At 40.1% G+C, this 27,869-nt stretch overlaps 4 protein-coding genes and 1 long non-coding RNA gene across 7 annotated transcripts; 3 read left to right on the top strand and 2 right to left on the bottom strand.

Annotated features, from left to right (window-relative positions):
- Window positions 1-3,105: 3,105 nt before the first annotated feature.
- On the bottom strand, window positions 3,106-5,221 carry ogg1 (8-oxoguanine DNA glycosylase). The gene is made up of 7 exons (XM_079558640.1): window positions 4,986-5,221; window positions 4,261-4,577; window positions 3,991-4,170; window positions 3,744-3,922; window positions 3,516-3,663; window positions 3,397-3,446; window positions 3,106-3,316 (listed from the first exon to the last, which is right to left on the bottom strand). The coding sequence occupies exons 1-7, from the start codon at window positions 5,084-5,086 to the stop codon at window positions 3,128-3,130; spliced, it is 1,164 nt and encodes a 387-aa protein (XP_079414766.1). The 5' UTR covers window positions 5,087-5,221; the 3' UTR covers window positions 3,106-3,127.
- Window positions 5,222-5,519: 298 nt separating this feature from the next.
- qars1 (glutaminyl-tRNA synthetase 1) lies at window positions 5,520-12,506 on the top strand. Its single transcript, XM_079558971.1, has 23 exons — window positions 5,520-5,706; window positions 5,941-6,091; window positions 6,300-6,409; window positions 6,488-6,563; window positions 6,688-6,752; window positions 6,826-6,879; window positions 6,951-7,011; window positions 7,086-7,157; window positions 7,225-7,310; window positions 7,560-7,646; window positions 7,737-7,836; window positions 9,040-9,118; window positions 9,199-9,438; window positions 9,588-9,680; window positions 9,767-9,904; window positions 10,031-10,118; window positions 10,425-10,571; window positions 10,662-10,763; window positions 10,855-10,947; window positions 11,246-11,382; window positions 11,472-11,538; window positions 11,605-11,730; window positions 12,277-12,506. Exons 1-23 carry the CDS (start codon window positions 5,596-5,598, stop codon window positions 12,325-12,327), a joined length of 2,334 nt encoding a protein of 777 aa, XP_079415097.1. The 5' UTR covers window positions 5,520-5,595; the 3' UTR covers window positions 12,328-12,506.
- A 331-nt stretch (window positions 12,507-12,837) lies between these two features.
- On the top strand, window positions 12,838-19,508 carry LOC306963961 (transcriptional regulator QRICH1-like). 3 transcript variants are annotated; one of them, XM_079557765.1, is made up of 12 exons: window positions 12,838-13,071; window positions 13,600-13,876; window positions 13,963-14,049; window positions 14,119-14,256; window positions 14,331-15,095; window positions 15,163-15,343; window positions 15,417-15,571; window positions 15,639-15,753; window positions 16,074-16,182; window positions 16,276-16,424; window positions 16,494-16,584; window positions 18,450-19,508. In XM_079557765.1, the coding sequence occupies exons 2-12, from the start codon at window positions 13,622-13,624 to the stop codon at window positions 18,634-18,636; spliced, it is 2,232 nt and encodes a 743-aa protein (XP_079413891.1). In that variant the 5' UTR covers window positions 12,838-13,071; window positions 13,600-13,621; the 3' UTR covers window positions 18,637-19,508. The 3 variants fall into 3 exon arrangements, with proteins under 3 accessions (XP_079413891.1, XP_079413892.1, XP_079413893.1); XM_079557766.1 differs by having other exon boundaries at window positions 12,839-13,071; window positions 13,751-13,876; XM_079557767.1 differs by having other exon boundaries at window positions 12,839-13,075; window positions 13,751-13,876.
- Window positions 19,509-19,592: 84 nt separating this feature from the next.
- LOC306963963 (receptor-type tyrosine-protein phosphatase V-like) lies at window positions 19,593-24,633 on the bottom strand. Its single transcript, XM_079557769.1, has 11 exons — window positions 24,414-24,633; window positions 23,703-23,748; window positions 23,510-23,609; window positions 23,326-23,416; window positions 23,181-23,257; window positions 22,512-22,646; window positions 21,982-22,104; window positions 20,880-21,040; window positions 20,311-20,446; window positions 20,084-20,151; window positions 19,593-20,013 (listed from the first exon to the last, which is right to left on the bottom strand). Exons 2-11 carry the CDS (start codon window positions 23,705-23,707, stop codon window positions 19,767-19,769), a joined length of 1,143 nt encoding a protein of 380 aa, XP_079413895.1. The 5' UTR covers window positions 23,708-23,748; window positions 24,414-24,633; the 3' UTR covers window positions 19,593-19,766.
- Window positions 24,634-26,196: 1,563 nt separating this feature from the next.
- On the top strand, window positions 26,197-27,338 carry LOC306964789. Its single transcript, XR_013792994.1, has 3 exons — window positions 26,197-26,518; window positions 27,047-27,144; window positions 27,214-27,338. It is a non-coding gene; the product is annotated as an uncharacterized lncRNA (long non-coding RNA).
- Window positions 27,339-27,869: the final 531 nt, after the last annotated feature.

Genomic DNA, 27,869 nt, shown 5'->3' with positions numbered 1-27,869 from the left:
TCCAAAAAAAGCGGCAGCTCAGAGGATTTGCCTAATGCCATTACTATGTACTGAGACAGCAGACACAGCGTAAACATACAGCTCAAGTGGGATAGTACTCTATTGTGTAATCATATTGTTCACACACGGATTATGAGTAATGTCTTGATAGCGAGTGATTGAAATCCTAATTTGAAGACACCTGTCGTAAACAGAAACTTGGAGGATTGTGGAAGCACATGTTTCGTTTTTAAAGTTCTTGGAGTACTTATCTAATTCACTTCTGAACAATATATAAAACTGGGATTGTATTTTCTGTATTTCCATTAACTAACTACTATACACATTTTTTCCATATACAATATGGTATGTACTATATATATGGTGTAGGCTGCCATACAGTGTGATGAAGACAATTTTGTATACCCCATCTTTAGAAATGTGGTGAATACATTCCTCAGTGAAATGCAATTGATTCTGGAGGGGCCTTTAGTAATCCAACACCTTTCAGAAAAGCAAAAAGGAAATTTAACTAGAGACTGGTGGTCTGAGATTGGAATTAAGATGTCTGTGTGCCTTAAAGGTCATCCCTGCATAGCACACCAAATTAGTCGTCCTTTTCTCCTTTCATTAGTCTATGTTTGTGTGCACAATATGAACCATTGATGGCTTTAAAGATGTGTAGATTTTCCCAAACCACTAGAGTCTAGACATTATAGCTTTACTGACCTGAATTATATTTTCAACTCAAGCAGTTGTCATATTTAATGGAAAATAACAGGAGGAAAGTTTTCAGCCCTGGGGCAGCAGTGGCTGCATTAGCCTGTCAACCAACATGGGGTGGAGAATGAATGAATACAGTACACTTTCAAAAGCTTGCAAATATAAACCCCACCACTGGAAACAGTAAAAGAATTATATTACTACAATCTGCACAGGGTACGTTTGTCATTGTTTTAATAATTTACTGCCAAACATGTCAAACATATATTTTTTTAACACATATTTTTATTATAGCAATTCTGTTTGGCCCTCGACTTTCTTTCCATAATTCATATATTTTTTCCAGCATTTTCCACACTGAATGGTTCTATGTTTTTAATTTTAGTGTTTTAATTTAATGTATTTATTTAATCAAAGTGACATTAGCAGAGAGAAGAGCAAAATAGATTAAGTTTAATTCATAGGGCAATCCTATGACATCGGCCCTACACCTTTGTTAACTTTACAATCACTTTACATCAGTTCTTCTTACATACAGTTATTCTGTCTTTAAAAAAAAAGTTATGGTGCAGCCCTCACACTCACTTTAGGTTACTCATGTCATGTGGCCCCTTGTAAAAATGAATTGCCCTCCTCAGCCATGTCCGCTAATACATTAAATTACTGATATGTCCCTACATTTCTTTTCTTCTGTGACTATTCACTCACCTGTGAATTACACATTACCGCAGACTCTAGATGCCACCCGCTGATGTTTTTGACAAAAGCTACGCACTGTCCCTCTCTTCTTAGGACATGAACATTCTCAGCCCTTATGTAACAGACAGACCAACACATCTATTTAGTTCGTGTTATTTTGCATCGTACCCTGAGCGCACTTTCACCTTTCTTTTCTCATCTCTTACATCCTGCCCTCCGGTGACCTCGGGTGTTGTCCACAGCCTGACTTTGCCCTGAAGCTGAGCCATGGCTTCTGTCCTGCTCGAGTGGGCAGTGCATAAAGGCTGACTCATATGTGCATTAACACACATGGCTGCACTGGGAGCAAAAATAACCTCATCTTCAATGGACGACATGAAAACAGGCAAACAGCTGAGGCCACAACACATGCACCTGCGCAAACAAGTCTAGGTCATCCACAGGAACCCCCAATAACACATATTTATATAGGGCCGTAAGGCATATCCGTAACGACGAGTTTAATTTATTTCCGTTTTCTGTCTTGTTTTGAAATAATATGTTTACCTATCAACTCTAATTTGATAAAGCGAGGAGATCTAATCTGAGAGCATTTTTATATAATGAAATAATACTTCCAAAAATAACCAAAAAAGTATGCCAGATCTGTCTTAACTCAAAAGGTAAGAATCTAACTTACAATTGTCCAACAAAGACACAATAAATCTGATTAATAGGGGAAACTCTGAGAATACTTGCCCAGATAAATACATATTTAATGGCCACACTGGGAAGAAAGTGGAATAGCGCCTGTGACCTTCTACAAAGGTAGAAAGAATGTTACGTTGATAGTTTGACCTTTCTGTGCTTGCACCATGTCTGCATCATGTTGATCCAGTTTTGCTTTATTGCATTATCAAACAGACACTCAGATCTCCTAACTTTATCAAATTAGTGGTGAGAGGTAAACGTACAGCATCAAAATGAAAGCCTAAAAACATATAGTCAGAAAGTGTGATTTCAGAGTAGTGTCATTACTATGGTAGAAACAAGATAATAAATAAAAGTAAATATATAAAGGAATAAATTGAATGCTGAGGATGTTGTCACTGAAGTCACATTTGGAGCTTGGAGGCAGCAGATGACTGCAATAGCTGCTATAAAAAGAAGCGCTGACGCAGCCAAACACTGCCTATAGAGAAACATAAGGGCATCACATCCGCTGTTTTTGATGACATTCCAATTGAAAAAACACTTATCACTAATCCAGTGTAATATATAGAAAGCAAGTAAGCCATTGGAGGTGATGAGATATGGATTTTGTGAAGAAAAAAATGGCCAATGTGCAAAGTTCATATAGTATATAGCACCATCTAGTGGGAATGCATACACAGAGCTTTTGTAACTAGAAAAAAGGCGTGAAATATGGAAATTGAAAATCCTATTAAAATTAAAATTTGCCAATGGGTCATTGAAAGACTGTTGTGTATAACACGTGACTGGAAATGAAAGTGTCTATTTTTGTACACTCAGAAAGAGTAGCTGAAGAGCAGCTGACAATAAAGGGTTCTTAATCAACATAAACACTAACATGTTGGAAAACCACTTGGAGGAATGCAGCAGATTGAATTGTTTTTTATTACCATTGCAAATTCATCATACAGAAAGATCCATTAGAAGCATATTCATGTGTGGCCACCATTGACAGGCCACACACCATAAAACCATGGAGTTAATAAATACCTCTTCATGTCCCAGTCAGTTTTGTTGTCTTTTTATACCTGGGTCTTTGGGTCTTTATTTTTTCTTCTTTCTTAACTTTGCACTGAACCATTTCGTTGTCATCTGCTTCACATTTGATCTCTCTCTTTTGCTCCTTTGTGACTGGTGTCTTCCTCAGATTTTGAAATTTCTTAAGGTCTGAACAAAACAGCACCTAAAAGCAAAGAGACAAATTGGTCAGTTGCACTAAGAGCTGAGGTATGACTAATGGTTGCTGTTGTAACATTTACTTACAGATTGTGCCCATCCGGCATACGGACCCCATAGTTTTCTGAAGAAATCACCTGTGTAGAATTAAGCTAGTGTCAATTACTTTAGAAACTCAGCAATTCTAAGCATTTAAATATACCGACCAATATCTCTGTGAAGTTTGTCAGTAATTGTCTTCTGTCCATTATTCGAAACAAAGTTATAATCACGCTTTGCAATCTGCCAGACATGTGTGTCAATCGGAACTGCTTCTGGCTTATCTAGAGACATCAAGCACACGCAGTCTGCCACCTGGAGGTGAGCACAAGCATTTCAATTCAGAAACAGAAAATCTATTTATTTATTACCTTGTTAATATCATACGCACAAACCTTTGTTCCCACCCCAGAGAGAGTGCGGAGAGCATCACGGGCCTCAAGATATGGGATATTTCTAAGACCACCAAGCCAATGAGATCCATGCGAATCAAGAATGGTCTTTGCACTTTGCTGCAAGAACTTAGCTCTGTATCCAAAACCAAGATCCCTCAGACGCACTTCCACGCTGGATTCTGTGATAAACAAGTCATACATTAGAATTCATCATAATTCAATCATACAATCAAACGTCATACTGCACCTGCTAGAGTTGAGAGAGCAGGAAAGTCATGGTAAGAGGTTTCATCCAGGAGACACAGTTCGGTGCCTAGACTCTGACAAAGCCTCTCCACCATGCCTTGGATCCGAGAAATGTGGTTATTGGACGTACAGATGAAAGAAAACAGGCATTCAGTCGGGTCCTGACGCAGCATTCGCACACCTGAGAATTGTATAAATGCTTTAACATCAAAGCAGCAAGCCATTTCAAGAGTTCTAGTTTCCAATAGCTATAGTCTGCAGATAACCTAACCTGAAAAAATATCTGCAATCTCGTTAAAATGAGGGTCTCTCTTTCCCCAGTCTTTGTATAATTCTTCAAAATTCACATTGAGCTGAAAATAGTCTCTTAGCAGCTCCTCTTCCTCGCTTCTGCAGGGGAGTGCTTCAGCCTTTACATCCACTTCATATTTAGCCTCAGGTTCACTGTCTTCTTCTGCCCACTTCCTGTGTGTGGAGTCTTGTTGGTGTTTATAAACGTAGTACCATAGTCGAGTGTCTGTCTGGGTTAGGGTCCAAACCCGTCCTCCCATCACTCCAGTCCAGTGGCCTTCAGCTGTTTCTCTCCATCTGTTAGAAAACAGAGTCAAAACTGATTTCATTCATATTTTGAAAACACAACAGTGCAACATTGACCCCCAAGTCTTCAAAGACACTTGTAACTATGATATATATATATCTTTTTTTTAAATGTCCAGTTATATTTTAATAGTACATTGATCCAAATGTTTGTAGACTGTGTTCATCATGTTCAGATCTGAAAGAAAGTGCATCTAAAACGTGAGTCACTTAGCGCGTGTAGAAATGTAGAAAGCGTATGGCGAGCAACATAAGAGCTGCAGAGATATGGTCTCAACATGGTCTAAAACCAAACTAGATATGCAGCGACAAAGATCAGTAGCCGAAGATTTAGACGCAGAGAAATCATGTCAACATGGCAAGTTTTAATTTTACAATGTTGACATTGGTCCAACTTACCGGAAAGACTGTCCACAGGCGAGAGTGAACTCCAAGCGCAACTCACACCTCGCTAATTCAATAGATCTCCACATTTGTTTACCAAAACACAACCTAACCATTACACTGGCGGTGCTAACATGTAAACTCGACAATGGTATAGTCGATTTCAACACAACATGTAGCGTGTAACAGTGCCAATTACGACGTTATAACACTGTAAGCAAGCAGAGCTAGCATGCTCAAGGAAGCTCCTCGTTGGATTTGTTACTCAGAGTTTCAATGGATTACTTAAACAACATTTATCTGTCCGTGGACCAAAACGCAAACATAACCAGCCCGTGTAACCTATGCTCTGTGTTATTAATGATCAAAGCAAAAGCAAAACTCTCATTTTTAATATCTGATGCAACTATACGAAAATCTCAGTAAACCCGCCCTGTAAGATGTCAACACTAACTCTCATTGGCTGTTAAGGTAAAGGCTCCTGTTCCTGATTGGCCAGTCTTGCTGTATATCATTAGTGTCAATGCTTTACAGGAAGTGGCTCTTGCTCTTTCTCTTCGGTCTGCCCGTGTGTGGTGGTGGCGTGTCTGTCTGGCTCCGAGAAAGCCGGCATATACTGTGGAAAATGGCAGATGTCTTGACACTTTTCACGTCCATTGGACTTAGTGAACAGAAGGCAAAGGAAACTTTGAAGAATGAAGCGCTGAGTTCTGCTTTGAGTGAAGCCATTGGCCAGGTAATACATCACACTGTACAAGTGAGCGTGGACAGCTGTGTGCAGACGTGACTGACAGCTACTGGTGTCCCTCACTTCTGCAACCAGAGTTTCATCATGTAAAACTGCTATGTGTGGTGTTTCATTGGGGTTTTCACTTACAGTCTTGTCACTATCATAGTATTAATCCTTTATGTCTGTTTAAAGTTAATTGAATGCATGTTAGTTATGTCACTTTCATTCTTCCTTTCTAAGGCCCAAAAAGTATGTGGAGGCTCTGGAGTGGACAAAGCCATGGGCACTTTGCTTTACAGCATGACCTCTCGCCTCAAAGATGTCAAACGCCTGTCATTCCTCACTGACATGATTGTTCAGCGTAAAATCTCCACAGAGCTGCAACTCGCAGGTAAAAAAATGACCTTTCTGAGAAGTCATAACTTGTAACATCTCTACTGTATATTATTTAGTGATGGTGCTGAGCAAATGCAAAACAAAACCTTGTACCACTTCCTAAACCACAACTGTGTGCTGAAAACACATGCATAACAAAGTGGTTCAGACAGAGCAAGCATGATGATCTGCCCAACATCCTTATCTTAATAACTCTTTTTCAGCGGCTTTGGATTATATTAAGAGTCATCCCAAGGATGCCATTAATCAAAAAGAATTTGAAGATTTTTGTGGCGTGGGTGTGGTCATAACGCCAGAACAAATTGAAGAAGCAGTAAGGAAAATAAAAATCTGAAAAAATGTTACTCTACAAAAGAATGAAGCTTGTTCATTGACAGAGGAATGTTTACAGGTGGAATCTGTAATTAAGAAGCACAAAGAACAGCTTTTAAAGGAGAGGTACCGTTTCAACATGGGACTGCTAATGGGTAAAAAGACTTTATCTGTTTGAAAGTAGAGAGAGAGAAAATAGTGGTCCTGTTCATTAATAAAATGTTACTTTTTGTGTTTTTAGTTAGTATCAGTGTCTTACCCCATATTGACTTGTTTTAGGTGATGCTCGATCTGCTCTGAAATGGGCAGATGGAAAAGTAATCAAAAACGAAGTTGACATGCAGGTGAGTAATCGATCATATTTCGTTATTCTACTGTTCCATCGACTCTCCAACATCATGCGTTGTATGTCGAAAGGTGCTCCATCTCCTGGGACCAAAGACCGAATCTGACCTTGAGAAGAAACCAAAGGTCAGTGGAAGTTACAGAACTTTAGACATGTGGAGGTTTAGAAGTGATCTAATGAGCGTGTGATTTTGCAGGCTTCAAAAGCAAAGTCTGATAATGAGGTGAAGGTGAAGAAAGAGGAGACCACAGTAAATGGTAAAAGAAGTACTTGTATAAATGTTAAGGAAATGTAAATTGGGTTGCACTTTTTTAATATGTTTGTTTATCAGGTGTGGTGGCTATCGAAGGTAAATCTCTCATGGAGCAGCTGAGGGGAGAAGCCATCAAGTTCCACAAACCAGGTAAAAAACAAACAGAAAATGACAGTGTTTTTTTTATTTTTCTAACTCTTTGCAATGATTTTCACAGGGGAGAACTATACAACGGAAGGTTATGTGGTTACACCTTGTACAATGGAGCTTTTGAAGAAGCATCTGGAATACACTGGTGGACAGGTATATATCATTGAATGGCAGAATAAGGCAAAAGTCAAAATAATGTGAAAAGGTTGCATTGATGAGAATATAAGGCAAGGGAAGGTTTATTTATAGAGTACTCAAAGCAATTCAAAGTGCGAATGTACGTATGATATGTATAAAGGTTATTAATTTATATACTTTGATAGAATTAACCAAGTGCTTAAATAGTCCATACAATATACACTATACAAACAGCCAGGTTTAACATTGACTATTTTGGTTTAGATACGTACTCGCTTCCCCCCGGAGCCCAATGGTATTCTTCATATTGGACATGCTAAAGCGATCAACTTTAATTTTGGGTACGCTAAGGTCTGTACTGTCATCATATTTAATCATTGACCTATTTTACGATTTATTATTAACGACCCCGGAATCAGTGACTCGCTATCCTTTTTGTAGGCCAACAATGGAATCTGTTTCTTGAGATATGACGACACAAATCCAGAAAAGGAAGAGGAAAAATACTTTACTGCCATCAGGGACATGGTTGAATGGCTCGGTAAGTTTACGAGTCATCGATATATCGCTCATTTGCAGAGGTGGGTAGAGTAGCCAATATATTTACTCAAGTAAGAGTAACGCTACTTTGAAATTATTGTACTCACGTACAAGTAAAAAGTAGTAACCCAAACAATTCCTCAAGCAAAAGGGAATTCTCTGCAGTGGCGCCAAGAAATTGAGCAGGTCGTCTTCTGACCAGAGTGGTTCAGTGGTTCGAATTCCGCAGGTGCACACTCTCCTTGTGTCCTTGGGCAAGACACTTCACCCCCCCTTGCCTCTGTTGTCTGCGTACATTGGTGTGTGAATGAGTGACTGGTTCCTTGATGTAAAGCACTTTTAAAGACTTAAGTTAATGTGACCATTTATATGACCACTTAAAAGTAAAAAAGTACTTTGAGAACTTGACTACTGAGTAACTTTGAGCAAAAAAAGTCTGATTTATTGTCAGTGACGCCATAATTGGTGTGAAACAAAATGTAGAAATCATGATATTTACAAAGAAAGTTCCAAGAAAGGGAAATACAGAAAAACAAAATAATTCTAAAATTTATTTTATATTCAAAAAATAAGCTTTTACCACTTAAAGGAGCTAGATGCAAGTTGGTAATTTTATACTCACTACTGCCACCTCAGGTCTTTCGTGTAACTGCAGGTTCTATATTAAGCTCGTGCATGACGGCACTTCAGACCTGAAGTAACACGTTTTTGAGTGAGTGCAGGATTTTATAGACAGTTGTGGTGAACAGGTCTGGGCTCATTCTACACATTAGGACATTGCTGGAAACTGTAGGGGAAAATATATAATTTTAACGTAAGTATTTACTCTCAGTGGAAAAAGTGACAATTATTTTTGCTCAAGTGTACAGATACTTCATTATAATAAGTAGACTTAAAAATTACTGTATGATAAAACTAAGAATAATGTACAATTTTGTTAAAAAGTTGCATAAGTACATGTACTTGAGTAAATATAACTGAGGCTACAAAACATTATTTAGAATTTAAATAATGCCTTTTTAACCTTTATTAAAATGTATTTCAAAGTTGTATGTATAATAAGAATATAATCTAAACGGTACATAATGGAAATATTATACTGTATTATCAAAACTACCAACAAGTAACAGTGTTTTGCTTAGTGTTCACAATATTATGTGATTTGACATAAATTGAATGTATAATCCTTTCTCATCTTACCCAGGGTACAAACCTTATGCAGTGACTCACGCCTCTGACAACTTCCAGAAACTTTATGACCTTGCAGTGGAGCTTATACGCAGGTTAGTGTATACTCAAAGCTGCTTCAATATACTGTATATATGTCTAAAATAGACAAATAACTGTAGTTTTACATCTTCAGGGGTCATGCGTATGTTTGCCATCAGAAGGGAGAGGAGCTGAAGGGACACAATCCTCCCCCATCTCCGTGGCGGGACCGTCCCATTGAGGAATCTCTGGTTTTGTTTGAGAGGATGAAGAAGGGGCTGTTTGCAGAAGGAGAAGCCACACTCAGGATGAAGATGGTGATGGAGGATGGGAAGATGGACCCAGTTGCCTACAGAATCAAGTATACGCCACATCACAGGACCGGAGATGAGTGGTAGGCGATGTCTGCAGCTCATTTTGTATTGTACGGTATTCTATGCTGCTAAACTATACTGATTCTTAAATAAATGATTTGCTACAAAGTAATGCCTATTAATTATATTAAAAGGCAAAGACCTAATGTAACGTAATGTTTTTATACAGGTGCATCTATCCCACTTACGACTACACTCACTGTCTGTGTGATTCTGTTGAAAATATTACACACTCTCTTTGTACCAAAGAGTTTCAGGCAAGGTACAGTATGTATTATGTATTATGTAGTCTACACATTCTGATATTATCCCCTGTTATTTAAAAGACTAACACACTTACTTTGTCAGGCGCTCATCCTATTACTGGTTGTGTAATGCTTTGGATGTGTACTGCCCCGTCCAGTGGGAATACGGCCGCCTAAACCTCACCTATACTGTTGTGTCTAAGAGGAAAATTATTAAACTGGTGGAAACGAGGGCAGTCAGGTAAAATGTTGGCTCAGTATATGTTTGATTATGTTTAAGAGATAATTTATCAGAGGTGAAATTACTACAAATATTTACAGTGTTATTTATGCATACTAATATATATTTTCCTTATACCTGTTTTAGAGACTGGGATGATCCTCGTCTCTTCACCTTGACTGCATTGAGACGGAGAGGTTTCCCCCCTGAGGCGATAAACAATTTCTGTGCACGGGTATGTTGAGCACGGTGTTCAAATCAGGCATAACATTATCACCATTTCCCATAATTTCCCCATTCATAGTACCATGACACTGACCACTGCACACTTGGAACATTTGCAGCTCTCGCGCAATGACTAGCACCCAGATTACACAGATTTTTTTTATTAAATATTGTGTATTCTACCCTGTAATTGGTTACACGCTGCAATAATCAGTGTTATTCGCTGTATCAGTACTCAAAACATTGCATTTGACTTTTATGTATCTCTTTGCTGTGTGAGAGAAGTTTCAGTGATTATTTTTTAACCCTTTTGTAGGTGGGAGTCACAGTTTCTCAGACCACGACTGAGCCCCACCTCCTGGAGTCCTGTGTGAGAGAAGTGCTGAATGAAACCGCCCCACGAGCTATGGCTGTGCTTGAGCCTCTCAAAGTCACTATAACCAACCTGCCGGATGATTTTAGGGTTTGTGGAGAGTTTTGCTATATGTTGCTGTATGCCATTGCCTTATAAGCTTAGATGCTCGTAGTCAATTATTGTTGTTTTCTTGCATAGTTGGATGTGACTGTACCAGACTTTCCTGCAAATGAAGCCAAGGGCAGCCACATAATTCCCTTCACAGGGACGATCTACATTGAGCAGAGCGACTTCAGAGAGGTCAGAAAATTAAACAAAAACAACATTAATAAACTTATAGATAAGAACAACGTGTTACAACATTTGGGTTCATGATTAAACTGTTTTACAGGTTATGGAGAAGGGTTACAAACGATTAACACCTGAGCAATCAGTTGGCTTAAGACATGCAGGGTACATCATATCTGTCCAGAAAGTTATTAAGGTAAGAATGAGTATGATAAGTCTGAATTTCACAAGGGCTGACCCTGTGTGGTTTGGTTAGGGTCTACAAAAAAACATTAAAACCAAGATGTAAAATAGTTAGTTATAAAATAATTTAATTACAAAATATATGTCAGCAAAATAGTCTAAAGCAAATTTAATAGCTACTTAATTAGGCCAGTGTATTTAGTAAGCCTTGGGCCTTGAATCTTTTAAAAAATCTAATTGAATCACACTCTGCAGGCTAAATCTGACTCTGTTTACTCAGAACATATTTTATCTGGTTGAATTGTTGTCAGGATGCTCAGGGAAACATTGTGGAGCTGGAGGTGACGTGCTGCAGCTCAACTACAGTGGAAGCAAATCAGAAACCCAAATCCTTCATTCACTGGGTCAGCGAGCCACTGGTGTGCGAAATCCGACTCTATGAAAGGCTGTAAGTTTTCATTCGTTATACTTCAGCAATTATTTTATTATTATTTTACAAAGTTTCATTTTAATTTCTGTGCTTTTATTTCTTTTCAGGTTTCTACACAAGAACCCAGAGGATACCTCTGAAGTACCCAGTGGTTTCTTGAGCGATATTAACCCTGTGAGTACTCGAAAAAAAACAAAAAAACAAATTGATTAATTAATTTCTGTTTCTTGATCTTTTCAGAACTCCCTCGATATCATCACAAGTGCCTTAATAGATACCTCAGTGAAAGGGGCAAAACTATTTGACAAATTTCAGTTTGAGAGAGTGGGATATTTCTCACTAGATCCTGACAGCTCATCCGACAAGGTACAGTATCGAGAGAATACATTTTTGAATGAATATCAGAAGTAAAAAAGAATACACCAAATAGGGATAACACTATGACAACTGACAGATGAAGTGAAGCAATTTCTGATTTGTTCATCATGGAATGACATAAAGTTGCTAGAAGCAGTAAAACATGGCAACAAAATATGACATATTTCAACAGTGATTGTTAGATGACCAGCAGCTGTGGGTTGTTTCCATTCTGCAAAATTTGCCTGATGAATGAACTGAGAGTTCATGCACGATGCCTGTGCGCAAAGGCTCCTCTTCCTCATCGTTCTCATTGAATACAGGCAGTTTTTTTGTCAACTGCATTAATGAAACAAATACTGTTCAATGCCATTCAATCACAGTGGCCTCCGAGTGGTGCCACTCAGGCCGAAGCACAGTACATAATGATACTACTGTATGTTGGTATAAATAGAAAGGTGCATCACAGGTCATTGTTATAATGTTTGATCATATTGGTGTAAAAAGGACCAAAGTGACACATTTTGTAACTGTTGCATACCTATTTCCTTGCAGCTTGTCTTCAACAGAACAGTTACCCTCAAGGAAGACCCAGGAAAGATCTGAATGAGAACTAAGAAGCCATACTCCTCTGCCTTCCTCGAGCCGACAGTTAACATAAAGTTTGCTACTAAATATGTAATATCAGCAGACCACTCGTCTGAAAAAGCTGTTTTAAATAAAATGCTGTTAAATATTTTTTAGCCTTTATCTTGGGGAAAGATAGAAAAAAAGTTGACTTTATTAAATGCAAGAAATTAATGGTCTAGTAGAATTAATCTGTCTGTACTACTCAGATAGATAATAGAAAACAATGTATTCAGACCTACAGGAATATCCTCTGTCTGTTTTAACCAGGCTCAGTCTTGGTATTTAGAGTATCTTTTGGTACTACCTTAAAAGAATCAGAGGTCCGTAAACCACTAGGAGCGTTTTTCTTGGAGAGCCTCGGTTTAAGGTGGACTGGTATCCTCCTTATTTTGTTCACTATCAGCCATAGATAAAGTAAACACCAGCCTTTGAACGTCGCCTTTAACACCCGCCATTCAGGCACAAGATAACGCGATGTTTCCGCTGAAGATCGCGCGATAGTTTCATACCGTGCGCTGATTGGTCTATGGACATTGTTGTAAAATGGCGCCGAGCGAAATATGAGCAACAATGATGAGAAAATGCGTTCATAAATCTGAAACAACGCATGAAAACACTGAATAGACTCACTGAAGGCAAATAATACCGGGCCACGTAGTGTAGTCACAAGAAGAGTAATTTTGAAGATAGAAGAAATCGTGGAGGACAGGAGGAAAAGAGGTAGGTAAGCTAACTCATATGCTAATTGCTAACCATTGGATATCAGCATGAAAACAAATTACGTTACTTTACAGTCTGTATCCCATCTTACATATTTAGACTCGGGGGTTAGATACTGTACCAATCGTTGCTTGTGATTTAAATCCGATGATCCCGCTCCTGAACAATATGTTGTGACAACACGAGGCTAGTTAGCCTGTCGCAGCTAGCTAAAGTGTACACGGGTACACACAACATAACGTATTGATTTTGTGCCTTGTCGTTCAGTTCTGTCATGTAGTTATTCACCGTGCACGATTGTTGATGGTTGCACTGAGCAGTGTTTTGGATTTGGAAAGAAACCGCGCTTTGTGCCAGATCGTACACACTCGCTTACAGTTAACCCTTTCCTATTTCAGCCAGCTGGAGCTGTGGTTCTATCTGATCACAACTTCAGACTGTGCACAACAGTGTTTCAAAAGCATCTTTTCATCACATTTCTTTTCCGCATGTTATTTTGACTGTTGTTTTCTCGGTTCTATATTCCAGTTACGATATTGCAATAGCAGTAATGAATAACTCCCTGGATGGCACTGGTTCCTATGAGGAGCTGGTGCGACAGAAAGCTCGAAGCATCCCTCAACATCGCATGAAGGAGTTCTTGGAGTCTTTGGCTAATAAAGGTCCTGATGCCCTGCAGGAGTTTAGCCAGCAGAGTGGAGATGGCACGACCACCACTGCCACTATGGTGTACCAGCAAGAGGCCAACTGCATTTACACTGACAGTACTGAGGTTGCTGGGTCACTCCTCGAACTGGCTTGTCCGGTAAATAACTCTACCCAATGTTCTGCAACAATGTCGTACATGATTCATTGAAATCTTAATTTAAATATTGACCTTTGATGGTGCAGGTACAGGTTCAGGTTCAATCTCAGCAGCAGATACCTGAGGCCACTTCTCAACTGCAGGCTGTTCAGGGCACAGAGGAGATTGTACAGGTGTGTAAGAGTGCTTCTGAGTTCTCTGTAATCACTAAACTCACATTGGTTATAATTTACTGGAATTAGGTGCAGATTGGCCAACAACAAGGTCAGATGCTGGGCCAGGTCCTTCAAGTTCCCTCTGGTTCCCACCAACAGCTCCACGGTGTCACAACAGCACAGCTAATTCAACCTGGGGATCTCACAGAGGAACAGCATCAACAGGTAGGCACTAGGCAACCATTGACAAATTTATACAAATGCATTTCACAGAAAATTATGATTATTTATTTGTTTAGCTCCAAGCTCAGTTGGTAGCAGCAGTTGCAGGAGGGCAACAGATTCAGATCCAGACAGTGGGTGCACTGTCGCCGACCCAGCAACAGGACAGTGAACGAAGGATACTGGGAACAACTGTTGCCACATCTCAAGGAGCTGGTGTTTTACAGCCTGCCAAGAAGCGCAAGGTGGACATGCCCATCACAGTGTCCTATGCTCTCCCTGGCCAACAGGTGGCCACAGTCCTGGCTATTCCCCAGGGCCAAGGGCAGCAGCAGAGCTATGTGTCTCTGCGGCCTGACCTCCTAACTGTGGACAGTTCGCATCTGTATAGTGCTACTGGAACCATCACTAGCCCCACAGGCGAGACCTGGACTATCCCAGTCTATTCAGCTCCTGCTGGTTCTGGACGAGAGCAAGTTACACACATTGCCATTCCCCAAGAGGCATATGGTGCTGTACAAGTGACTGGAGCTAACACTACAACAATGACCACAATGCCAACCCAAATTACTGTTGAAAATGACAAATTGAAACTATCAAACCAAACTACCACAGCTCAGGCTGTTTCCAGCATTACTAACTCTGTTGGGATGGGGGGACAAGAGGAAGTGGTGCACACACTGGCTGCAAATACATTATTTCCTGCTCAGCTCATGAATGGAAACATCCACATCCCGGTGGCTGTACAAGGCTACTCCAATGCCACACAGTCCCTTATCTGGGACCCTCAGCAGCAAGTGCTGCACACACAGGGACTGATAGGGCAGGAGGCGCAGTTACAGGTACCGGTTGTTTTCCATACACTTTGCTTCATTTATGTGATGTTTGAGTTAAATGGTGCTTGTTCAGGGCCAGACTGTGGCAGTAACCGAAGTGGACGACCAAGGCCACCAGCAGGTGCAAGTTCAGGAGCTACTCCTTCCAGCTACACTGAAGCCAGAAGAAGGGCTTGAGGTGTGGCGCATGTGGGCTCAGCGGAAAAATGATGAATTGGAAAAATCTGATAAAAATTATCTGGCTCCAATAGGAAGTAGGTTTATTGCGAGTACAGTTTTGGTTTGTGTAAATGCCTCATTCATTCTTTCACCTGGGCCATCTTTTAGGACGCCAGGCTTTGCGCTTCCAGGAGGATTTAGTGTCTTGTGCAGTTGCAGAGCTTTGCATGGGCCTGTGTTATATGACAACTGAGGCCCATGGGTTGGAGGGAGAGTCCTACGAGGCAGATGTTCTCTATTATATTTTTCTCTGTATGCAAAAAGTAAGCCCACTCTTTAATAGATTAAATGCATGACTTTTCTTGTTAATAACTTTCCTTTGCTCTACAGTATCTCTTTGACAATGGGCGAGTGGATGATATTTTCTCAGATCAGTACTACACACGGTTTGCTCAAAGCTTGTACCATATTTTGGATCCATGGAGTCCGTCTGTTCATCCACTAGGTAAGGACATTGTTATAGAATTCAGTGATATATCAACAGGTCTAGACCAAATTTTATGCAATCCTTCATAGAGGTCGATCTAGCTGGCTGATATATTAGATCGATATATGGGCATTTAACAGTATTGGCAATCGGTATCCATATCATATCATATGCTGATTTAAAGGCCGATATCTCCGTAACCGAAAGCGATGGCAAGGTCCTGTGTTTTGAATTGGAACCTCGACCTCTAATTTTTTATTTTAGGAGAAAATGGTAGTCCTGTGATTAGTACTTTTCAAGGTACAGTATATACACATTGTTTGTATTTTTGCCCCCAGGTTATATAATTCCCAGTCATGTGACTGAGGAGATGCTGTGGGAATGTAAACAACTGGGGGCTCACTCCCCCTCAACACTACTAACTACTCTAATGTTCTTCAACACAAAGTAAGCTGCACCATCCTTGTTTTACATTCACTGTAGTGAATGTAAGTAAATGCTTTATATCTACACAGAAAAACTAACTTTTGTTGTTTTCAGGTATTTTCATCTTAAAACAATTGATCAACATTTAAAATTGGCTTTTTCTAAAGTCCTGAGACACACACGAAAGAGTCCTAATAACCCTAAAGACAAAAGCACTAGCATTCGGTACCTGAAGGCGACGGAAAGGTTTATTGGGCAAAAAGGTAAGTGTTGACTTTGCTCATGTCTGAAAAAGGATGGAGCTCTGAACATGAACCTACTGTTGTCCGCAGTGACAGACGACATGTATTCAGAGCAAGTGGAGGACCCCGATAATCCTTTGAGATGTCCAATAAAGCTGTATGATTTCTACCTCTTCAAATGGTAAGTCCAATACGGCACGGTGGTGTAGCAGTTAGTGCTCGTGCTTCACAGCTGGACGGTCCCAGGTTCAATCGCGTTCTGTATGGAGTTTGCTTGTCTGCCTAGAATCCTCCCAGCACTCCAGTTTCCCCTAGTATTAAAAACACGTACAATAGGCCAGGATGGATGATGTGTGTGCGTGAATGAATGGTGGTCAGAGGGACTGTTAAATATATTTTTGTGAGTACTCATTAATTGAGGAATAGTACAGTTAATAAACCATAAGAAAACAGCACTTGGACACTCTGGTAAGTGGCCTTCCACCGGTAACAGCAGAAACTCTTCTGCTTTCTTTTCTGTGGCTGATGTGCAGAGATGACACAGCCTCGTCATAGTTAACCTTGTTAGTCACTGTTGCTAGGAAACTACAAAGAAATGTGCCATTTTAAACTGACTTGCTGCTTAAAATTTGTGATTGCAGTAAATGCCAAGTATCAGAAAAACATTTGAAAATGTCACCTCTCACCATGTTTGTATACTATTAATATAGTATAGCAGGTATCTGAAATTCAGACACACTTGTCAGCGGATCAAAGTACCGTGGCTCAAGTCTTTTGTGTCTAATCTTCATTTATTCAGTGATTAGCTCTTTTTTGTTCTTTTCTTAAACCCATTTCAAACTATAATTTGGTTAGTTTTGGGGCCTGACCAAGAAATCCGGCAGATATTTTGGTATTGTCAATATCGGCTATGGGCCGATTTCCCCGACACCGAAAGTGGTAGTGTTCCCGCTTTTTGCCCTGGAAAGATCTCAGTCAGAGCTTTAAAATGAGCCCTCCCACAACTAGGCCTCAGGGGAGCGAAGAAACATTGCAGCGAAAATCGGCCACAAGTTTATAAATGGAACGAACCATATGAGACTTAACGTTTTTAAGACTTTAAGTTGCACTTTTTTCATAGTTTGGCTCAGGGTTTGACTCTCAGGTGCGACTTATAAATCAAAATATATAATCCCCAATTTTTGTTTTTTTTCACAATGACAGACGCTAGAAGCCGCTCGAGGCTTGTGTACCAGTATCTGCTACTCCTGTACAACTGAAGATTTCAAAAACTGTAATCGAGCAGCAGAAAGAAACTTGTGAGGGACTGGTGAAAAGCGGAGGTTACTCTTCCTGCAATGAAAACAAAAAAAAAAGCTTATCGCGGGGTAAAATCTAGATGGCCTGAGCTAGAGGAACGAGTTCTCAAATGGGTGCTTGAACAACGTGCTGCCGGGAGAGGCTTGTCAACGGTGCAGTTACGCCTTATAGTTACGCCTTGTACTACAGAGCGACTTGTAGTCCGGAAAATACGGTACTGATTTTTGTCTTTCAAACAAGTTCCCTCCGAAGAACATACTAAACATGAATATACAGCGCCCCCTGCTGTCAGTTAAACACTGACGTTTAAGTATAATACACATGATTTATAGGCAAGACCTTTTTTTTTTCTTTTTTAAATTGGCCAAAAATATTGCCCTAAAATATCAGCGGTGCATATCGGCATCAGACCATCAACACCCCCCGAAAATTTGCTTTGGCCTTAGAGGTTGACCAATGCGTTTTTCTGTATGTGTGTGTATATTTCTTTGAAATACACTAAACTAGAGGCTACTTGATAGTTTAAAAAAATTACATCAAAATAAAAAATAAATGAATTACTTATATCGGCCTGTATATCGGCCATGCCAAAAATCCATATTGGTCGTGCCCTAAGTTAGTTTTGTCCATGATTTTTCTTAGCAATGCTTTTTACATGTTTTTTACATTATTTTAAATGTGAGGTTAATTTGGGAGTGCGGCCAAACTTTTGATTGGAACTAAGTCACCTTTTTTTTTTTTTGTCAGTCCACAGAGTGCCAAAGGGCGTAACGACACCTTCTACCTTACGCCAGAGCCTGTGGTGGCCCCTAACAGTCCCATCTGGTATTCCACTCAACCCATCCCAAAAGAACAACTGGAGCAGATGTTGGCACGCATCCTTGTTGTCCGGGAAATCCAGGAAGCCATCACCTTATCGGAAAGTGTGCATTAGTGGGATCAGAAGAGAGCCATACTAGGACTTCCTCTTCCTCCAGCCTTTGGTGATCAGCTTGAGTGGATTTCTATCTTCCTCTGTGCTCTTTAAGGGTGGCATGTACATATTTATATCTTTTTGTATATACACATTGACTGTACATACATATACTACAAATAATTTGTCTTACTAAGGCGGTCTCTTAACACTTTTTTTGGCCAAAGGTTGTAGTGTCTAATCTAAATCTAATTTAAATATTATTTTTAGCTATTCTCCTACCACACCATTACTCTTATCTTTGTTATCTTATTTGTAATATATTTTATATATATTTTGTCTGGGATTGCCTTGTTAATCCTTCTTGTTTCCATACATGCCTTCACTGCTTGATTTCACTACATTTGTTACTGGACAGCCTTCTGTTGCCTGAGAAGTGTTTCCCTTTCCTGTGGGAAGCTTGAGTTCTGATTGTTTAGAGCAACCAAGGGAGTGCGTTGGTTTGAGTTGCCCCGTGAAGCAGGCTTGTCATTGGAAAATCACTAAAGATTTGAATGCAAAAGCTTTGCCACTCGAACTGCAATTACAGGAGCTGTCACAAGAGAGACTTGATTTGGATGTAATATGCGGACTTGCCTCCTTTAAAAGAATCTGACACATGTCTGTGGTGCAAAGCAGTAACTCTAGTAGTGTTTTGATCTTTAATGTACATTATTTGCTCCCTTTCTGAATTGAGTTTCAGTCCAAGACTAGAACTGCAGTGCCTGTGATTTTGAATTGTTTTGTACAGTCACTACTGTACCATGTTTCTGCATTTCTTACGTGACTCCAGTAATCAACTGCACGCATACAAATGGCCTTCAGTTTGCGACATAAACACAATGCACATTGTTCTCCCAAACTGTAATAAAACTCTCAAACTTTATTAGACTCATTTGGCATTATTGTACACCTGCTGAACACACTCAATTGCACACTTGCTTTTGTTGATAGTGGTGAGAATATTTACAAGGGATATGCCGACGGCCATGTCTTTGTTTCCGCTCTCATTCAAAGCCAGTTCATCTAGATTGGCAGGTTTTGTTATGGACTTTTTTCATGTTGTCAGACCAGTTCAGTCCCAGTTTTGGCCTAAGGAAAGTCATGTCTTTTCACCTGGATGGCAGAAGTGTTGAAGGAGACATTTTTGGCCCTTGCTTGGGTAGTGCTGATGACGGCAGTAGCTTCTTGAAAATGTTGGAAGGGTGTAAAAAGTGCTGCGTTGTGAATCGCTCTTGATCTGATGTTGACTTTCTGCGTTGGCGGTGTTTCTTTTTAACTTTTGTCCCTTTTGATGCAGAGCTGTGTGGCTGGAACTTGGGATGGGTAGGATTTATATTGAGACCATGCAGTTGGAGCCTAGAAAGACAGAGCAATTACTCCCTAAATAACGCTGGATGGTTATGTTATGCTAGACTTGTGTTCTTACCATGCAGATCCTACCATCCTTGCATTAAGCCAATGCAGAAGACACTGGTATACCAACACATACTGCTGCTGCAATTGAAGTAAAATTATTGCTGGATTTTTACTTTTCTACAAACACCATTACGTTACCGTCTTTTGCAGTACGTAGCTAAGTATAATACATACGCCTTTGGGTCATAAAGTGACAAAAATGTAGTTTTGTTTCTTTACTTAGTTACTGTCACTCACCAGTTTTTGTACCATCCATGTCCGGTGCAGTCTGAGGTCCTCCACGGCAGCTTTGACGTCAGGCCTGATCCCTCGAGCGCTTAGCTGCATGAGCCACAGCAGAGCCACGAAGGTCCCTGAACGCCCCACACCTGCACTGGAGTCAAACACATCCAATCATCTGCCTCCTGTTGGGCAGTTAATTTAAACCATTTGCACGTAGAGCAGGCGACATCCCCTATACAAGTGGAAGCAATTTCGATACAGTTTCATGAAAAGCAGAGTGCTTTGTATTGAGAGTATGAATGTTAATATTATTTCTGCTGTTACTACTTCCGGACAGACAGCTAATTCTACTGAAGGTTCCCACTTACATCATAATTTTACACCATCCCTGCCAGGAGGGACCTCCACAAACTTATTAACATATCTTGTGCTACAAATACAGAAATGCTTACTACAGCTGCCATTACCACATTATACACTAGAAATGGACTAAAAGTATATATCCCCCCTCAAAAATAACCTAATCATGTCAAAGATATGACCCGTGATGTCAATCCCTAAAGTTCCAAGTTCATAAGTCAAACCTGCAGTGCACCACAGCTGGCCCGAGGCGAGGTAGAGTCTCCAGGTGTTGTCGCACATGTTCCGTGAAAGCACAGAGCGATGGTGGGTCTTTTGGGACGCCCCTGTCTGGCCAGGGTGGGTAATAGTAATGGGTCACTGTCCTATCAGTGGGACAGTCTCTCTGAAACATTAAATTAAGATTATTGGAAGTGAAATTCTCTTTACCTACTACTAACGATTGCACTAACACTAGTAATGCATTACTAATATTGCTTTCTTTGCCACATTAATGTAAATGTTTTTTATTTCCTTTATTTTAACAGGCAAAACATTGAGAACACATTTTTATTTCGAGTGTTGACCTGAAATAAAATGTGAAGGTGTGTTTTATTGTCACTTTAGGAAATGTTTTCCTCTGCATTTGATTCATCCTTCAGTGCAACTGGGTCAACCTGTTTGGAGCAGTGGCGGGACCATCTGCAGATCTTTAGCTCGGCTCATGGAAGAATCACCTATACTGTAGCTGTGAGATTATAGGGATATTTCAGGATTTTTGACATAGGGCCTCATTTCCTCATTATCAAGAGTGTTGATGATTTCTGGAGATCTTTATTATTTTATTCATACAGTCCTTATATTTGAAGAGTTTAGTGGTCCTAGGCTAGCGGTAGGCTATTGCATGTCTATGGTAGCTAGTAGCCTGCATTAAAAACCTGCTGCTCAAATATAAGTTCTTTTAAATGCAAAATTGTTATAGTTAAAAAAATATTCAGTCAACAGACATTTACATCGGTAGTCTGGTGTTATATGTGATTTGCCTCAGGTGCACTGGGCTTGGGTCAGACTGTCTTTAATGGAGGCTACTAGATACCATAGACATGTGCTAGCGTAGCATTAGCCTAGCACCACTAAACTCTTCAAATATAAGGAGTGCATGAGAGAAAAAATATATATCCAGAAATCAACAACACTCTGGATAACTAGGAAATGAGGCCCTATGTCTAAAATCCGAAATTATTCACAGGGAAAACATGCAACCTGGGACCTTCTAACTGCGAGGTGAGAGAACTAACCACACATCCACCATGTTTACGCAGCCATAAACTACAGCATATTACTCACCTGCCGTAGATTGATCGTGGTGATGAAGTAGTCTGGTCCATGTTGTCGGTTCACAGTGGTTACTTGTATGTGGCCATGCTGGACTGTGCCTGGTTCAAGAGGCCAATACTCATCACACAGAACCTGAGTCAAGATCACACATCAGGTCACCAGAGATACTATGTAGCTGCACAAACACATCTCCGGGTATCGCTATAGTTGTCCGCAGATGTTGCACCATGGACCATGAAGTTCTAGGCCTGATTTGCACCTTTTCTGTCACTAGTAAATAGTACATTTGGTCTTTTATTCAGTTAGACCAGTGTCTTTTAAGTGATTTTTCTGCTTCACACATATCAAAATGTCCACCCAGTTACAGTCCTGCTCTTCGTGCTGATGTATTATTTTTAAATTCTGATTTTAGTTATTGGATAGTTATTTGAAAAGCAGGCATTTTTCAATTGTTTGATGTTTTTGGATAACTAATGCTATAAATAAAAATGCTTCTGATTTTGCATCACCATCTCCTACATGGAAACTGTGTTACTCACTACGTCCTTGTGCCTCAAAGCTGTGACCATCACAACAATCTGGACGTTCTGCTCCCACACCATCCTCCAGAAATCAGCCATAGTGTGAGGCAGAGGGCCCTGGGTGCAAATGAAGTCCCTCTCTGTCCCCCCTCCCTAAACATACACAAGAGGAATACAGATTCAGGCAAATTGTAATGAATTATAATATTGAGACTAAGGTTTTTATAAAAGTTGTACATTTGTGTATCATGGGTAGTGAATGAAGTTTACCTCAGACCTAAACTGCACTATAATTGGGAGCAATGGAGCTGTTGTATCGTACCTGAATACTAAAGGCATTTAAAAAAAATAATAATAAAGAAAGATTAAGAGATAAAAAAATGTATTCCTTTCATATTCTAAACTTTGAATGGTTCTGGAACGGAAGCCTGAGAACGTTTTGAACCTGCTGTTCAAACAAACCCTAAAGGATACAGAATGTTTGCTGAGCATATAACAGACAAACTGTTTCAATTATATCAGCTGACTCTGTTTTTTACTTGTGGATCACCATTAATAACTTTGAAATATGCCTTGCACAATATGAGCTAATAATGCAAAATGTTCTTGTTAGAAGGCAATAACATACTTCTTTTCCCCTGAGTGCACACTTTCAAATGATGAGGCATATAAAGCATTTGTTCTTACAGGGACAAAGCTTGCATTGATGTAGTCTGAGAATGGATTCTGATTTTGTACTGACAACCTCACTCGGCAATAATCATCTGCAACACAGCAAAAAAAAAAAAGACAATCAATATATTTTTACATCCCTGCATAGATCTGTACTCACATGGTACAATATATGGGTATCTGTTCTTGTTCTGGTTGGCCTCTGTGGTCCCAGCCCGAGAGGGGATGTTCTGGCCCACCTCCTCTAAATACTCCAGCATTAAACAAGGATAAACTTTTGTTACCTTTTATATTTTTAATCAAATCTTTTTAGATGTCACTGCTTCCTAATAATTGTAAGTTACCTCGAATTCTTGTTTAAATCCACGATAGTCGTTTGCAGCGAGAGACTGAAATCGAACAGTGAATTCCTCCAGGATCTGTGCTCTTGAAAATGTTTGGACCCTGTGATGAATGTTCAATATCTTGTTATTTGAAACTCATCGGATACATATTAGACATTACAGTAGATATACAGTAGATACTTATCATTCTTACCTCATGCCAAGATTCTCTGGTGATCCCAGTGTTAAAAAGTGCTAATCTTCTGAAACAACAAGCCACACTATATGTACGTGAAAGCTCAACAAAATCATTACCAGTGCTACCAATGACTTATCCTCCATCACATATGGCATTTATATTTTCCCTAGAAGTGATTTGTGTTGATTTGCTCGATCAGACCTTCAGAAAAACATTTTCACGCTTACTTCTAGTGATATGCTCAATTAATTCAGGATCAATTACATACGGATAATGCCACAATTCCTTAACATTTTACGCATTAAACATTATTCCTGATAAAACCTATCTATTAAATATAGAAGAGTTGAAAATGTAACACAACTGTTTGATATTGAGGGAACAAGCCTCCTCAAATCCCCATAGGAGTACCATTATGTGGGTTAAAGGAAATACTTGCATCAAAGTATCTTGTGACGCGTCACTTCAGGCTCTAAAGCTGTATCTGAACATAATGTGACTTTGTCATTTTCAATCAAAATCTGGATTTAAGCACAACAAGCTGTATCTCCAACTGAAGCTGTTGCTGTGCTGTTTACGTCCTGCATTTGCACTTTTACGCAATAGTGCCTGACTTGGCATGTCAAAAAAAAAAACCTGTTTGGACGGGTTTCCAGTCATTGTCTACAAGATCATCTGACAAACTATAAATTTAAAAGATTTGGGAATGCAAGTATTAAGCATTACCTTGTAGAGGATGAAACAATGAAAGGTCCAAGCCATAAGCTGAAAAGTTGACCCAGGACTCAAGTGTATGTCTCCTGATCGAGCGCTCCTGTTTGAAGGTGGAGCTGTGTGTACGCTACCTGCCTGTGGAGGAGGGAGGAGACAAAGACAGAACACTGGGAGGGACAGTCAAATTAAAGGAATCTAAAAACACACCACACCTGTTTGTGCAAATTAGTGTTCTGAGAAAAAGTACATTTGCTCTTAGTACTGTGCGTAATGTTTTCTTTTGTTATAATGATGGCCTACTAAGAGATATTGGGCCTTACTATACTTTACTCAATGGTTAAAATAGAATAGGTAAAATCTTATGTAAAGTTCAGTTTTAGAGCAGATGCCTGCTGTAATAATATTCAAAGGAACCCAAGTAAAAATAAAGATAATATACAGAAGGCTAAGGGTAGATAGTCTCGTTTCAATTTAGATGCACATTTATTACTCTCTACTCTTCTATTACTGTCCGGTTTGGGAACCTTAGGATCTCATCTCTGCTGTTTGCAGATGATGTTGTTCTGTTGGCTTCATCAAATCAGGACCTTCAGCTGCTCTGGGGCGGTTTGCAGCCGAGTGTGTAGCGGCCGGGATGAGGTCCAGCACCTCCAAATCGGAGGCCATGGTTCTCCACCGGAAAAAGGTGGCTTCCCCTCTTCAGGTCGGTGGGGAGTCCTTGCCTCATGAGTGAGGGACGGATGGAGCGTTAGATCGATAGATGGATCGGTACTGTATAGGACTGTTGTGGTGAAGCGGGGGCTGAGTCGGGGGGCAAAGCTCTCAATTTACCGATTGATCTATGTTCCCACCCTCACCTATGGTCGTGAGATTTGGGTATTGACCGAAAGGACATGATCGGCCGAATGAGCTACCTTCGCAGGGTGGCTGGGCGTACCCTTCGAGATCGGGTGAGGAGCTCAGTTACCGGGGAGCTCGGAGTAGAGTCGCTGCTCCTTCATGTCGAAAGGTGAGCTGAGGTGGCTTGGGCATCTGTCTCGGATACCTCCTGGTCGCTTCCCCCGGGAGGTGTTTTAGGCATGTCCTATTGGGAGTAGGCCTCTGGGAAGGCCCAGGACACACTGGAAGGACTATGTCTCTGAGCTGGCCTGGTGTTGCCTCAGAGTGCCCCCAGAACAGCTGGAGGAGGTGTGCATGGATCGAGAAGTCTGGGCGTCTCTGCTGAGACTGCTGCCTCCGCGACCTGACTGGTGGAGGAGTCTCATTTTTTGATATTAAAACATATTTCTATTGGACAACATCACGGTCATGTCTTCGCATATTGTCACCACTTTTTGACGTTTTTCGGAGAAGATAATTGGACATTAGTTCATATGTGCTGACAGAGGAGATAATGAACTTTGTGACGGTTTTTGTTTCATGTGGATTCCTCCAATAATGACTAAGATAAACAAAGACGAAAAAAATATGCATTTTGTCAGTTACCACAGTTACTATAATTACCTTCAGTTGACCTCCACCTCAATTTTAAACTATGGGCTCTTCGCAACCTATTATGTTTGCTTCTTTAGGTGGATACTAATAACATAATTTAAAAGATTTGTTATGAAAAAACAGCAAAGTTAACAAAATCAGCTTGGCCCCTGAAGTGAGGTGCAAGTCAGATCTGATCTGAAAGTGTGTTGTGAGCATAAAATTAGATACAGAGCCATGTGAGCCATGAGGGCACTGCAGACAGCTATGGACATGCGCACTAACGCGCCTGATTTTCCTGATTTGTATTGATATGTTTTACTACCGCACGCGGATTGGACAGTAGATGAAAGAGGAAGTTAAAGTTTCAGACATTTGCATAAACCTTGCAAACCGAGCTGACGTTCGTCGACAGTGCTAGCACGTCAACTGAAATTAAACAATTGAACAAAACGTCGCTGTAAAGTAATGCGGACAGGAGAAAGATGCACTTAAGTCGAGTGTTTCGGCGGGTGTGAGTGTAGCTCTGCGCCTCTTCCTGGTCTCAGACTCGACTCACTGACAGTCATACTTGTAACTTCATTTGTGCATTAGGACCACTGGAAATGGACCACAGCTCCGCACAGGACACTCCACAGGGCAAGGTAAAAACCGTCTGATGCACGGACACAGAAAACATTACACACAATTAAATTGAAAGCAATAGCTAGCCTAGTCACGTGGGTTTACTGAATACGAAAGTAAAACTAACTTGAGTTGAGCATTTTCTATTATACAAAATAAATGACAATCTTGTTTTGCCTCGATTGACAATATTGTTTCACATAGTTTATAAACTATTTATAGACAAAAGTGTTGCGTTTGAGTGAACTTCCATTTGGCCAAACTTACAAAACAAAGACACTTGTCACATTTAATGTCTTTCTTTCTCAGATTAACAAGAGACAAATGTCTTTCTTTCTCAGATTAACAAGAGACTATCTGCTCTCTCAGGATCCTCAGATCAGGTCAGATCAGGTTACATCCTCTGACACAGAGGGTTAATGTTGATTTTCCTTCTAAAAGTCTAAAAGTAATGCCCACAAAAGAAAATATTGTAAATTAAATTGCAAGCAAACATTTGGAGTTGTCTTGTTCCAAGTAGACAAATCAAACATGTTGTTCCCCTTCAGGTTGTAGAGAGACCAATCAGAAGAGTTCGGAGTCCATCCAGACCAAGGGCATGGCTTTCCCGTTCCTACAAACCCAAACTAGCCGGGAAATTTCACAAGTGAGACCCATTTAGGACATTCATGTAATTCATGTAATAGTAATTTCACTAACTTGTACTGTATTTCAGGTTTGGTCGAGAAGATCATGTTTTCCATAAATCTGGTTTCTATAATAACCAGGGACGTGCTCCGTTCAAGAACAAGTTTTATTTCCATCGTAGAGAGCGCAACAAACAACAAGCTGCTGCAGAGCCAGCCCAACAGAACAGTACAGGTTAAAATTCATGTTAAACTGTTATTGAAACTGCAAGTAATTTGAAAACATATTCAGTACGATCATTATAAATCTGTTTCTGACTTCAGATTTACAAAATCCAACTCAATGATAGCATTGTCTGAAATGTCCAAAGCTTCACATTTGCCTTAAATTAGATTCCAATCAACAGTTCTGAGTTATTTAACTATGATGTTCTTGTTTTTGCTTTTGTTTCAGATCCAACACATCAGCATGTTATTATATTAGTGACCTGTAGGTGGTAGCGTAGACCAGCAAAACACATACCATCCACACAATTTGCTTCACAAATATTGGGGGGTGTTTGCGCTCTCCTATTGTTGGAAGGTACTAGTCACATTCTGGTTTCAAGAAATCAATGTTACATAAGACTGAGCGGCTTTTCATGGACTGGATTATGTCACAGCACTCAGCAGTGAATTCACAGATAAACGCATTTACACAATTACAGGCATGAAGTGTCATCACTTCTACACAGCTTAGCTCTTT

Source organism: Gobius niger, assembly GCF_951799975.1.
Source record: "Gobius niger genome assembly, chromosome: 6".
Lineage (NCBI taxonomy): Eukaryota > Metazoa > Chordata > Actinopteri > Gobiiformes > Gobiidae > Gobius > Gobius niger.
The sequence above is the reverse complement of the archived record's forward strand: the minus strand, read 5'-3'. Positions and strand labels throughout refer to the sequence as shown.